The 14,574-nt window shown below is 48.2% G+C and overlaps 1 protein-coding gene across 1 annotated transcript in view; it reads right to left on the bottom strand.

Moving 5' to 3' along the window:
• Positions 1 to 7,055: 7,055 nt before the first annotated feature.
• The window catches only part of LOC109302924 (2-acylglycerol O-acyltransferase 2-A-like), a 51,371-nt gene continuing 43,852 nt past the window's right edge, over positions 7,056 to 14,574 (bottom strand). The window contains exons 4-6 of the mRNA XM_019524886.1: positions 11,669 to 11,843; positions 10,813 to 11,012; positions 7,056 to 7,876 (exon numbers count right to left, since the gene is read on the bottom strand). Of these exons, the coding sequence (XP_019380431.1) occupies positions 7,722 to 7,876; positions 10,813 to 11,012; positions 11,669 to 11,843 (530 nt within the window). The 3' untranslated portion in view covers positions 7,056 to 7,721. The remainder of the gene's footprint in view (positions 7,877 to 10,812; positions 11,013 to 11,668; positions 11,844 to 14,574) is intronic.

Genomic DNA, 14,574 nt, shown 5'->3' with positions numbered 1-14,574 from the left:
TTTTTTTTTTTTTTTTTTTTTTTTTTTTTTTTTTTTTACACACCATGCTCAGTGTGCAGTTTGTCCAAAGACAAGACATTGTGAATGAGCAATTTCAAGCTGTTTTGCTCAGATGTGTGTCATGGTCTATGCTTACCCCCCTGGTTTTTCGCCTTAGAGAACCAGGATCCAGGTAGCATTCTTGACCCTGATAGTCAACATCGACTGTATGTGAATGCTTACTTACAACAGCCTGATTTTTACAGGAATGTTGGCCACTTCATTGGTCTTCTTCATTCTGAGTTGTGGCTCTCAGTTGGGCACATCTATACGCGTGGTTTAATGCACATTAGCCTATTTTAACATGCATTAAAGCATCACTTTAAAAACTCTGCTATTTAGTTACTTCACATTAAAATAGGCTAATGTGCATTAAGTGTCACTAAAAACCGTGGGTGTTTATACATGTGCTCCAGGAGTAGAGGGGAGGTGCTTTAATTAGAGCAGCTCCAAGAGCCTCCCTAATTAAAGTTCCCCGAGTGTTTCATGTATCAGCATCCCTGCACTGCAGAATTGCTGTGGGGGTGCTTTTTGTAAAGCTCATTTCACGAGCTTTAGATAAAGCACTCCTACCACCATTTTGTAGGGGACCCTGATACATGAGATGCCAGAGGCTGCTGCAGCACAGTAATTACCTTGCATCAGTAGACTTGATTAATCATAATTACAGCGTGTGAGAGCATCCTCTCTGATTGTGTATAGGTGCCCTGTGCTCTTTAGTTAATGCACATTTAGACAGGATAATGCACATTTTCCTACTACCTCAGGATGCAGGTTCTAGATTTAATGCACATTAACTAAAGCACATTAGCGCACATGTAGACACGCCCAGTATTTCTTTAAACTGAGTTCAAAGTGTTTTAGGATGATGTATGCACTGTTATTGGTCTCTTCTGATTGTTTGGCCATTCCTTATGCTTATAGTTGTATGATGCTACTGCCAAAGTCTTACCTAAAGCCGTTTCTTTCCCAGAGCATTTTTTTATCAAGACGTATTGAGAGAAAATCTAAAAAAAATAGTCATTTAATTCATTTCACATTTTTATCACCTTCTGGAAATCAGCTTGTCACTAAGTGGTTTTAAGATAGGTGCCCAAATATTGAGGCACTCAAAAACAAACTCCAAAGGCATAATGGAAATTGAGAGCCATTGTAAATTGTTAAAGTACAATATAGAATCAAAAATATATCAGCAGTGCAGGTGGATTTGGGTCTTTTGCTATTTGAATGAAAGCACTGTTTTACAATATGCTAAAGGAGTAGAAACAGTGTGGAGAAAATTGTGATTTGAATGTTGCTTTCAGAAAACACTGTGAAGTTGAGTTATTTCTTGTCTGACAAAGCCAAGGTTTTTCTAGTCTTCTTGACGGAAAAATCAACCACTCTTAACTGTAATTCACTAATGACTATGAAGCAGCTGGCAGCATCTGTATGACAGGCACTGCAGGAGTACAAAATGCTGTTTTCTTTGGCTTTCCTTCAGGTTTGGAATGAGTCAGAATTTTGTATTCATCACTTGTTTTAGGGTTTCCTTATCATTTGAACCTGCTAAGCAAGGCAAATCCAACTTAGATCTCCTCTTATGAGACTTGCTAGGTAAATCAGGAAGGCAGACAGACAGAAAAGCAGCCAGAGACCATTAAACCTGGACTCCTGGGTTTCTTACTTTCACAGTGAGAAACCTGTGCACCTGTGTGTGGGCAGTCCTGTGTCAGCTTTGCTGACGATTAGGCACTGGGGTAGTCCCTTTACTTTATTCATGATTGTGCCACAAATTAAACAAAAACAGAGCCTCTTGGACAAACAGCAGGGGCATAGCGTAGAAGTTGAAAAATGAGTTCTGAAGTCCTAGCTCCAAAAAGCTGGGTATTTTTGGGTGACCCATGACACGAGCCTATGGAATATATTGCACAGATTTGCCTTTGGCTATAGTTTGGGAGGAGGAGTTGCATGTTCTAGCATGTGTGTTTCAGAAACGGTCCCAAAGCACAAAGTTCAAAGCCAAATGTAGTTAGAGTTGAGGAGGGGGTGAGGGTTCAGGCTTATCTCTGGTGCCAAGTGTTTCTCATTATTTGCATTTTGACTTATTTTTCAGATGGTTTTTAACACTCCAAAGAGCCAGAAACACAAGATATGCTCTCTTTACTCTGTTCCAATTGCTGGCTGGCAGCAAACTGGTGAGATGAACTGTGCATTGTTTCCAGCCCCTTAGGATAGGTACAGACAATCAAGAAGCCCGAGGCTGAATTGAGTCAGTCTTTGCAGGTTAATCTGAGCTGCACAGATTAAACTGAACAGAAATGAGCAGACATTTACCTTTGATTCAGGAAATATAGCCACAAGGCTGCAGAAGCTGGGGGGTGCTAGAGCATGGCTCTCTGGCTGTGTGTTCACTTCCTCTTCCTGCTGCCCCGGAGGCATCTGGGATTTGCAGTCCAGAATTACAGCAGCAGGGCTCTGCAGGGTTGCTTATCACTTCCTCTTCCTGCTTCTGGGTGCCGCTGGGATTTGTAGTCCACAGTAACAGCCAGAAGTAAGTTTGAGTGGGGAAGAGGGTGTTTAAACCCCCTCCCTGGCCCTAGCCGGAGTTTGTTGGTGGGGGCACTTCCCCCTGCAGACTGCACTGCATCCCCAGCTGGGCTCCCCCCTTGTCAGCCAACCCTCACTGCTCCAGAGAGCAGAGGGGAGGAGCTGCAAAGCATGCTGGGATGCTGGGGGACTGTGATTTAACTTAAATCAGGCAGGGGTCTGGGGCAGAAGTTTCATAAACTGGTTTGATTCAAATCAGTTAAGTCTGATACTGCATTCAACCAGGTTTATCTTAAACCAGTTTCAGCAGTTTGAAACTGGTTTATGTGCACTGAGCTTCTGTTGTTACAGGTTTCAATCAGTTTCTGATCACTTAAACTGATCTATGTGTAACTTCTGTCCCTAACCTAATGGCTTTCTGCCATCAGAAAGCTGTGACGTAATCAGTGGGTGCTGAACTCCCGCATTTTTGTTAGGTTCCTAGGGTGTCCGAATGCATATTCCAGACTGCAAAATGAAGCGGACCTCTAAACAATTCAGTTACCTATAATGAGTACGCTCATTCACCTTGTCCCCTCCACATCAACCCTGGTGCATGCCAGTTCATCTTCTGCATGGTACGCTTGAACCTAACGTCAGTGAAGTCTCTGCCTCTTCCTGGCCAGGTCTCAAGACACAGTCCCTAAATCACAGCACTGGCCCTATGATTTCTGTCTGATACAAACAAAATTCACAGGTGTCTTTATGAGCATCTGTGTCAGACTGCAGGCTCCGTTTCAGATACGGGACTCTGTCTCCTCTGTTCCCTGTTCCAGGTTGGACTGGAGCACCCAAGGCTGGTCCCCAGGGCCAACGGGAGAGGCTGACTTTCTATCATGCTCTACAACTCAACCAGAATTACTCTGATTAATACATGGCACCTACCTCAGGGAGCCAGCTTATGAGAAGAGAGATTGCCTAGCAATGAAGTCACCCTATATTGGGCCCTGTTCATCTGTTGGGGCCGTCATTGAACAAGGGAAGTTAAATGATTTGTGTTTTCTTGTGTTTTCTCTCTCAAGCAAAGAGCGCTGGTGTTTTGAGGACACTTGTGCAAAGCCTGCTTTCAGTACCATGCACCCCTGAAGTGTCCAGGTGTTGTCCAGAGTGCCCACACCAGCTGGCATTCTGCAAGAGAGTGGATTTTGTGTGCGGGGCAGTCTGAAGGGTCAGTTCAAGACCCAGGGGATAGCTGGCCCGTGGGTCCCAGCTCTCAGCAGAGGGTGATGGATGGAGGATCTGCACCCTAAGACTGTACCTGGAGACCCCTAGCCAAGGGCAGCATGTGACTTCTGTTCAGAGCACCCTGGGACTAGTGCAGCGATTCTCAATGAGGGCTCTTTGAGATCCTTCCAGTTTTTGAAGACCCCCAGGGTAGGAGCCAGCACCACTTCCCTTGGTAGTTGGCTCCAGCTCCTAGCCGCCTTTGAATGTTGGCATTGTATCTCCTCCTCTCTGAGTGCCCATTCAGAGCTCCTTCATCTTCAGCACCTTTTCCTCTTATACCTGGCAGCTTCATAGGGAGAAGTGGAGGCCCAGGCAGTTTCCTTGCAGGGATTTGTCCTCAGCCACCTCCGCTGCCCTTCCTGCGCCTCTCCCTGGGAGACCCTCTCCTCAACCAGACGCAGCTTTGCTGATGACTCAGATCCAGCACAGCTGACACAATTCCCTCTGCCGCCTGCACCATTCAGCTTGTCTCACCGATGCCTCACCACCTACTCCACCTTACTGTGGCCACAATCCTTGCTGCCCCATTTTCCTTTGCTGCTGACCACATCAGCATCCTGCAGCCCAGTCTGGCTCTCAGTGGGAAGGGGTCTATATCAGGCCAGGTCTGTGTCAAGCCACAGCATATCCCAAGTCCAGCACTGCTCAGCTGTCCTGAAGTCGGTTATACTTATTGATACCCTATCTCTCATCTGAAGTCCAACTTTTTCCTCTTCTGCCCCAAAAAACCTGGCCACCTCTGATCCACATACAATGCACCTCTCCAAGTGATAGTTCTCCCCAGGTCAGCTCTCTGCTTTTCTTTGTGCCCCTCTGCTAGCCCCTTCATTAAGCTGCCTTCACACCTCTGCTCCAGCAACACCAGCCTTGATGCTCCTTTGCAAAAAAAAGGCAGCAGTGGTCAGGTAGGAGAAGGTCACAGCAAATAAGTGGCGGCACAGGCAGTGGCAGCAAAGACGGAGGGGGAAAGGGAAGAGTGTGTGGTGACTTAGACGCATCAGTGTGGTGATGTTAGGCAAGAAGAAGCAACTGTGTTTAGGATCAGAGCTAAGTAGGGGTAGAAGGGACCGTAGGAGGTCATCTAATCCAGCCCCCTGCTCAAGGCAAGGTCAGGTCTGACTACATCATCCCAGCCAAGTGTCTGTCCAACCTGCTCTTGAACATTTCCAGGAATGGAGAGTCCACAGCTTCTCTAGGCAGCCTGTTCTGATGCTTGAGCCCCCTCGTGTTCAGCAAGCTCCTCCTAATCTTCCAAGAGAAGTGGTGCTGGCTCCTACCCTGGGGGTCTTTAAGAGGAGGCTAGATGTACACCTCACCGGGGTCGTTTAACCCCAGTACTCTTTCCTGCCATGGCAGGGGGTCGGACTCGATGATCTGCTCAGGTCCCTTCTGACCCTAGAAACTATGAAACTATAATCTGAATGTCCTCTGCTGCCGCTTGAGGCCATTTCCCTTAGTCCTGTCCCCTACAACCACAGAGAAAACCCCATTTCCACCCTCTTTATAATCACCCTTTGGATACTTGAAGTGCAGTGGCAGCTCAGGCAATAGCCAGGCATGAAATTTTTTGTTGCTGTGGGCACCTGTAACCTCATTTCAAGCCAAAGCAAGGGAGCTATTGATAGAAACCGTGCAAGAAACAGTGGCACATGACCTGCTTTATTGGCCTGGATTAGGTGTGGGATTAGGAGTGTTCAGGTTGGTTTAGGAAGCTTCCTGATTTTTTTTTTTCTTGTTGCAGGTGCACTGCAAGGAGACGAGTTGTGCAGACTCAAAAGCGTCCAGGTTTAAGTCTGAGTCACACAGAAGGCGGAGCAGTGAATTTTGATTAGCGTGTTTTTCTACTGTGTTGAAGGAAGGGTTTGTCGGTACATTAGTGAAAATCACACTGAAAGTCTTTGGGGGAATTCTCAGGGGCAGATAAATATTAATTTTCTAAGTTTTTTAGGGGCTCTGCGGGCCAGTTAGAATGGCCTGATGGGCCGCATCCAGCCCGCGGGCTGCAGTTTGCCCACCCCTGATCTTGATAGATTGCTTTTGGGTAGCGAAAGATTATTTCTTGTTCTTCAGCATATAATTTCCACATAGTTAAATCCCATTAAGCATAGAGTTTAATAACATTATTAAATATAACATATAAATATATACATATTGTAATATATAAATAATATATATATATAATTATGAATAGAGTTTAATAAAGAGAAGCAGCTATATAAAGTTCTGATTACCTGCCACGTGTGCCCTTAGGAGACATTTCATGCCCCAGATCATCTCTACCTTCTATTATGTTCTTCCCATGTCCTTTCTTAAGAAGCAACTTCAGGTTTAAAGCTACAGCACCACTTCCTTCATACACACCAGGGCAAATTGTCCAGCTTGTTACATTGGCACAGCCCTTTAAACATCTACAGGATTGCAGGATTGGTGCAAGAGATGTGGTCTTGAAGTCTCAATGTGTTTCATTGTAAAGGGTGCTTGAACATTTCAGCTTCCTTATTTTAGCAACTGCCAATATTTTAGCCAGCAAATGCTGAAGGATGAAGTGGGGAGGGGAGAGGGATGTAGCGGGCTGTGTTCTGAGCTGCCCCTTTGCATAGGTGCTCTTTAGTGGTCAGGTTGGTAGAAATGGAGCCAGGACTCCTGGGTTTTATTCCCAGCTATCTGGTGGGTGACTGGGGACATGTCTTTTCCAGCCTGATTTCTTTCCGCTGGCTGATCACCAGTGTTTCCTACTGTTCTTTGGTGGGGTGGGGTTGCCCACTAGTTGAGACCCTTAGGGTATCTACCACACTGGGGCTCAATTTACCCTTGTGGCTGCAGAGGACAGGTTGTGGAGACAGTCACCCAAGCGCGTAATGATCTCCCTTTGCTAGGGTTTTGCAAGGATCACCGTTGTTCATAAAGTGCTTGGGAGTCCTTGAATGGTGGTGCACGGTGTGCTGAAATACAGGCCACATGCAAATCGGTGAGTGCTTGTAACTCCACGAGCATCAGAAGCTGCGTGTGTAGGGACCTCAAACCCTTTGAAACACATCCTACACTTTATGCTGGCTCTCATCTCTTAAATACCACGGGGATGCAGGATTTAAGGGACAGTGGCAGTTCTCTTTGTTGCAGACGGCACCTTGCCATGATCCTGAGATTCAAAACCTCCTAATGAACAAGAAAGCTCAGATGGGAAAGCACAACTCAGGGGGACTGGAAAACACAGCACCACATGAAAAGATCAGCACTCATTTATTTATCTGGAAAATATTATATTTAAAAAAAACAATCACAGCAATTTCTCAGTTGATATCCCATATTCAGTGAGTGGTCTGACTTATTCCTTGAGTGGCTGGCTCCTGCCTGTTGCCCTGGTATAAATGCTGAGTAGCTCTGCTGAAGCCGAACAGGTAAGCTTGTCCTAAGAGGCATGAAGGATATAGTCTTCTGGATGTGTAAGCCTGAACACTTTCATAGCTACCTTGCAACAGTGATACCCATGGCAAGGGAAAGTCTGAATAATTCTCTGCTGTCTGGGAACAACAGGGAAGTTGATCAAGGTCTCCAGTGGGATGAGAAAGGGGAGCTTGCTAGAGAGAAATCTTAATATTGCATTTTTTTTTAAATGCAAGGATCTCTTCCAAAAGACCATAACATTATAAAATGTGAGAATCTGCAAAAAGTGCCAGGCAGCATAGATATAAATGAGAGATGGGCCCGGATTAAAATCTCTGCATCTAATGGTAGACTAATGTTGGGGAAACCTAACTCCCAACTCTGCAACTGGATTTGGTCTTTACCATTAACTGAACCCAAATGTCAAGGTCCAAACACTCCCAGGCACTGGGGAAATAAAGAGGTGGCTTTTGGCTTGGGCTCAGGTCCATTTAAGCACTGGCTTATATAAATTCCAGGTGCTTTTCCTTCGGGACATTGTATTTGGCTTTATGCTCCTCAAAGAGCTTGCACAGTTCTCCGATGTACGTCTGGTGTAACTGGTTGACTTCTTCTTGGGAGGGATTGTGCTTCTGCTCCACGTGGATTGGTTTCCCGACTGGAAGACAAACACACACGCATTAGAGCAGCAGTGTGACTAGCCGGTATCGTATCCTGGGTGGTGGCATTGCACAAGCAGTGGCTGGAGGGTCACGATTGCTGGGGGAGACCTCGCCCTTGTATGTGTGCCAAACAGCCATTTAAACACCCATTTTCAGCGGCAAACAAGGAGGTGAGCATTGCCCGAGTAGCAGCCGAGCTGGGGCTGCTACATGGTGTAGGACACCCCTGACCTGGGAGTTGTCCCTCAAAACAGGCGTCATTTGAGAGGCACCTCCTGAACGTAGATAAAACATGTTCCTTGCCATAAAGATCCCACCTATACTGTGGTCATAGCGGTGACTGGTGTGCGGTGTACAGGTGTCGAGTCACCCCAACCGCTATTCTGATGCCACCCCCCCATCTCCGAAACCAGTGTCCATATCTCATGCCCTGATCACTCATTCATCCTTAGCAGACAGCACATCCTAGGTGCCAAAGATGTCCCGATGCTGCTTCCCCCTTTCATCCACTGCCTCAGCCCACGTGGACCAGGGATTCAAGGATGCAGTTTGAGGATGTAGCTGGGTATTGAGATGAAACTGGGAGTAAATGTGGCCTAGTGTATGGCAGACAAGGTCCTTTGGGTAAATGTGAGCTATTCTATTAGACCAATTTTTAGTTGGAAAAAAAATTTTGTAGCAAGCTTTTGGGTTGAAAAGCCCTTTGCCAGGTGAAGGAAGCATCTGCAGTTGGTGTGTGCTCTTCCGAAAGCTTGCAAAGAAAACATTTCCCAACTATTTAGCTGGTCTAATCAAAGATATCAAGTTTACCCAAAGAACCTTGTCTGCCCATGTCCTTAGACCAACACAGCTACAACCTATATGCCTAGCGCATAGGGCATTTTAGGGGATTAGGGTTCACTTCACAGCCCTGCTGTTGGCTTGCTAAATGATTTGGGGCAGGTCTCTGTCCCTGCCTTAGTTTCCCCATCTGCAGAGGGGTGGTATCACTGATTTCCTTTGCAAAGCACTTTAAGATCTACAAAGGGAAAGCACTGTGCAAAAACCAAATAAAGTCAGCATGAAAGGCAAGATGCCAGCAAACCGGTTGGCTTTAGACAGAGGTATGGCTGCGGGGCTCCAGACAAGCTGCCCAGACCGATGCCACTGTCATCAAGACTGGGCACCGCAGGACTGATTTAATTGTTATGAACCAAGAAGAAAAGCCCCGAGTTGTCCCAAAGTCTCCGATCACACCTAGTGCAGAGCTGCAGATGCCTTGTGCCAACAAAGATCCTCCCACCTGCATGATACCTTGGCTTGAATCTTCAAAGCCATTCCCAAGGAGCCCTGAGAGGAAGGCAAGTGCCTGGGCCCAACTGCAAGTGAGGTCCTGATGCCAACCTCTGGCACTTCTGGTGTTGGGCACCTTACATGGAGGCACCTGGTTTTCGGAAAGCGTTGAGCACTTCTCTCTCTGAGAATCAGGCCCATTCCAGGGGGTTGAAGCTGCCCCCAAATCACTGCTCTAGTACCACAATGACTTGGCTCGAGTATACAAACCACTCCACCCCATTCCCCCTTCCCTCCCCAGGAAGGACCCTGCATAGGAGAGGGCACCTCTCTGCGAGCGGGGAAGCCTTGGGGTTATCTGTTGTCATCTCAATTTCTCACTTTCATGGAGTTTGTCAAGCTGCAGTGCGTGTCTGTTGTCTTAGGTTGCTGTTCACCTCTCTAATTAAAGGCCCTGGTAATGTGTCTGAGTGCCTGTAAAACCACTGAGAGGATCCAAACAGCCTGTAAAACAATTAGGAGTAATTGCAGGCTGTCAAACCCAATCAGCTGGGGTCAGCCGTGGCCTTTGCAAACAGTGTCTTAATTAGACTGAGGAATGGCAGGCACAATAGGCTGCACTGGGGGTGAAAACCGGCAAGGGTTTTTGCTTTGACACGCACCACAGCAATTACCTCTGATTAGCCCCAGCCACCTGGGAAAAAGTGTTATCTCCGTTCTTCACAGGTACCTAGGCTGGGGCAATGGGATTGTAGTGCTCTGGGATCCCGGAATAAAAGACTTCGGTGACATAAGTTCATCAGTTTTTCCCCTGGATGGGTCAAAGCTACTGGGTCGTGCCTCCTGGGGCTGTTGTTTTTGGGCAGGAGTGGGAAATTATTTGCACTGGAGGGCCACTTAAGGAGCTTCAGTGCTGGGGAGGGATGCTTTACCCCCAGACCCGGCTTTTTATACCTCCCAGCATGGTGGGAGTGGGAGAGGGGGCAGGCGAGATGCCAATTGATCCTATGTGGCCCTGGCCAGCCTGCACCCACCACCGGGGCACGGGAAGGAGCAGGCAGGCAGGTCTCTAGCTTGTCGTGGGGACATGTGGGGCGCAGATCGTGGCTCTGCACTGGGCTCTGGCCAGGCTACCCTTCTGGCGTGCCCAAGAGCCATGCACGGGGATGGGGAGGGCTGTGCTCCGCACCAGGAGGCCCCTCCGAGTCCGAGGGCAGTGGGACCAGCGGCACATGCCATGGCTCAGGCTGCCCCCTGCCCGGAGGGGCCAAGGGACCCACCACGGGCTGGACATAATCACTCGGCAGGCCGGATTCGGCCCATGGGCTGTATTTTGCCCACCCCTGTTTTAGACTGCCTGCAGACTCATGCAGGCAGCAGCTACACCTGGGTCGTATAGTCAAGCTTGTTTTGTAATTTCTTTCACAACAGGGCACTGATTTCATCACTTTGCCCCCTGGGTGGTGCCTTTGCCACTCTGCCTATGACTGACTTCAGCTGTTGAATTCAGCTTGTCCTGGCTGGCAGCAAATTGCCAATGCCAAGCGTGGCCTACGAGGGAGCTGCTGGAGCAAGGCTGTCGCTAAAGGCACAATTCAGCCCCAGGCGGCACTGCGTCTGGTAATAGGTTCTGACATACCCGCGATGAGGATGGACTTACCCACAGTGAAGATGGGCCTCCGGTAAGGGATCAGGCCGAAGCTGTACTGGAATATACCCCGGGCATGGAAGAGCGGGAGAGAGATGCCCATGACTTTTTGAAGACGGTGCTGCATGTTCCTCAGCCAGGAGCCCTTGGGGTTGTCGACTTGGTCGAAGAGCTCATTTTCACCAAACGAAAATGCCGGGATGAGCGAAACTCTGCCGAGGGAGGATGGGGAAACGGGGTCACTCACCCAGCAGAGTGAGGCTTAGATTCCCAGAGGAAATCACGAGGGATGCGGATGTCTTTCGGTTCATTGGCAAAAGCCTGCTATCTGGGTCCCGCCCTGCCCTTGGACAGGAGATAAAGTGGAGGCTGGTGGCCACGTTGACAGGGCAGACACAGAGGCATCCTGGGATGATAAGTCCGCAGGCAGGAGTCAGTCCTTCTCCCTGTTTAGCAAAGGAGGTTTAACCTGGCCCAGAGCAATCCCTGTCACTCCTTGCTGTGGCTATCTGGGGAGAGGACCACTTTGTGGACACCAGGCCAACCTGAAGCAAAAGCAATGGGCTTTGATTTTTTTCATGCCTGAGCTACTGCACCCAATGGAGAGACACCCCTGACCTCAGTGGGCTTTGGAGTTGGTTCTTTGAGGTACCAGCCTCCATGGGAATCACGGTACCCTTGGGCCAGCTCTTCATTGCCCTCCTGCTGTGGACGTGGCAGGGAATTAGCCCTGTGGACAGACGTCCTTCCCTCCCGGGGCCATGGAAGCAGAAGGAGAGGCTCTGCAGAACTAAAGCGCCCCAACATTCGTCCACAAACCCTCTCCGTGGTGCGCGGGTGAGCAGACCGGCATCGCTCTCTGCATTACCCATGCTCAATGGCCAGACGAACAAATCCCTTTCTGTTTTTCAGCAGCAGCGTAAAGGCTCCAGGTCGTGCGTCCAGGGCCTCTTGCGCACCTCCCACAGCAATGACCAGTATGTTCCCTCCTCCTGGTTTCCTCAGCACAGAGGAAGCGCTCTCCTTGTCTGATGCGATTAAGCCTATGTGGGCACACAACAAGAAAAGACATTTAACACTCAACCCCTCAGTGATTGTAGGCAAGCCACTAAATCATTACTACTCACCTAGACCAACACAGCCAACCACCTCTAGACCAACGCAGCCAACCACCTCTAGACTAGCACAGCTAACCACCTCTAGACCAACACAACCTACCATCTCTAAACTAGCACAGCCAACCACCTCTAGACCAACGCAACCTACCGCCTCTAGACTAGCACAGCTAACCACCTCTCTCTACTTGTGTTTGTCTAGATCCCCTCCATGTGCCTGAAGGTTACTTCCTCCTGCTCCACGTTTCTACACCACCAGAATTTATCCAACCTTGTCCAGCCCTAAATGAGCCAGCCCCTTTAAGGGAATTTGCACTCAGCCTCGTTAGAATTGGGCAAATCATTAACTTTTTGGTTCAGTGGCTGAACCAAAACATTTAGTTTAAAATCAACTCTCCAAGAAAATGTTATCATTTCCTTGCCCAATGACCTCTTCCCTGGACCCTGGCAAAAAAAAAAAATCCTTTTCAGTTTGAAGGAAACATTTTGTTTTGATTCTAAAGATTTTCTGTTTTTAAGATTAAATTTATTCAGATTTGCACTCAAAGCAGCAGCTCAAAGCAAAAACAAACCAAAAAACCACAGGGTATCATTCCGAAAATGGCAACACCTTTGTGAATTTTTTTTGAGCTCTTGTCTAGGTTTCTGTTTGCTGAAACCCTGAGGATTTGTGCTGAATTTGGCGACTAGTTTTGCTCTGCCTGAGCCTGCATTTTTCAGTGAATAAGCTCTTCATCCCAAACTGCTGTTCTGCTCCAAGGCTCACCCTGTGACAGTGACTTAAAATGAAGGGCACATCAAAAACACACACAGCAGAGACTTAAAATTCAGTGGGATCCTTTTTTTTATTTTTATTTTTTGCATCAATAACTCTTCTAAACACAGCGGGCGTGTCTACACAAGATACTAGAAATGCACTAGGCTAATTCTCCTGCGCATTTGCACACCATGGCGAAAGCCGTGCTAATACTCAGTGAAATTAGTCTACTATGCATTCGCATCACGTAAAAAAGATGTGCGGGCACAACTGCGCAATTGCTCCTATTACAACATGTTTAGTACCTGCTATTACAGGTGCTAAACTTGAGGCGCTGTAATTATGGTGCATTAATGCACGTGTAGACATGCCCAGTGTCATGACTATTGCTGATCCAAATAATTTTTTCACAGGAGATGCATGGGGCACTGCTTTTGTGTGGGATGTGGGGAAATTGGGAACTGAAATGAGTGATGTCTCTGTCTACTGAATGTGGATAAGACATGTTTCTTGCTGTGAAGATCCCACCTAGACTGGAATCACTGCTGTGAGTGCTGTGTGGTGTAGACAAACAGCATAGCCACGCAGGCAGCATAGCCATGGCAGCCAGGAGCGGAGGGTTTAGTGTCTCCCTGAGGAAATGGGATATCAGGAAGGATTTGAGAATGGGGAAAGTGTTTGGCCGTCATGGTCAAGGAGGCTGCTCTAAAAGCACAGGCATCACGGAGAAGGGCGCACTGGTCCTCTGATGATTCATACCTTGAAGAACAGGCAACAGCAGCCAACAGCACACGCTAAAGAGGCCGTGCTCAGATAGCGTTGGGGCTGTTGTGGCCTCCTGAACCACAGCTGAATTTCTCCCCCATATATTTCCTTGCTTCATAACCTGGCTGCTTCTCCTGCCAGCTCATTCGGCTGGGCCCTGGATGGTGTCGGGTGCGCTGCAGAGGCCTCTGCCCCAGGCCTGCAAGAACGCAGCTGCAAGCTGATGGATGGGAATTGGAGCAGCACTTGGGAACGAAAAGCCCACTCTCAGAGAAAGCCTTCAGTGGAGCATTAAGCATGCGAATAATGCAGCGTGATCACAGAGGCCTGGTCCTCCACACCCACTGAACAGGCTGTCCTAGTGGGGGCTATCATAAAGTTTGGACAAACCCTTGGAGGAATCGTATTATAACCCAAACTATGGCTGCATGTGTCTCCATCTCCCTCATGCCACAAACACCACCGCTGACCTCCACGAGACCACCTGCGTGCTCAGAGTAAAGCAATGTTTAAGTCGGGTTTTTTAACCCTGTTGACCCCAGGCACCCTTCATTAGGCTGAGGGCCCCTCACAAATGCCAGCTCTTGGTTTTCCTCTGGTTTTTTTGACTGCAGAAAAATAACAGAGCAATTCTTCCTTTGCAAAGAGCTTAGAAAGCCCACGGCAGGGCAGAACGGCTTAAATACTATGGATTCCTATTTGAGAGTGCTGGGCTGATCTTGCAAATCACGTTTGCACAAGTAACTGTGCTAACATTGTGCAGCACCCTTGAAAGGATATCAAGGCGCCCCAGGGTGCCCTGGCACTTCATCTGAGAATCACTGGCTGCAGTGTTTTGCTGCATTAGGGCCTAAAAGACTCCTGGGTTGCTGGTGATGAATAAGCAGGAATGGGGGCATCATGTTTGAGGAAGAAAGGACTGAGACAGGGCCGAGACCAGTTGCTACACTTGGCTGGTGGTGTGAAGGGAGCTCTCTTACTGAAGTAGAAGAGAGATTGGTCATTGACTTCAACGAGAGCCGCATCCAGCTGCAAGTGATTTCACGGAACGGCAAGTGCTGCCTTGACCTACTCTGTACTTGTGCCTGACCTGGTGTACCCTCAGCATCTGTCTCCTGCATCTCGTTAAAAGATGGA

The sequence above is a fragment of the Gavialis gangeticus genome, unplaced genomic scaffold (assembly GCF_001723915.1).
Source record: "Gavialis gangeticus isolate Ggan-Ray unplaced genomic scaffold, GavGan_comp1, whole genome shotgun sequence".
NCBI lineage: Eukaryota > Metazoa > Chordata > Crocodylia > Gavialidae > Gavialis > Gavialis gangeticus.
This window is presented reverse-complemented; position numbering and strand designations above follow the sequence as displayed.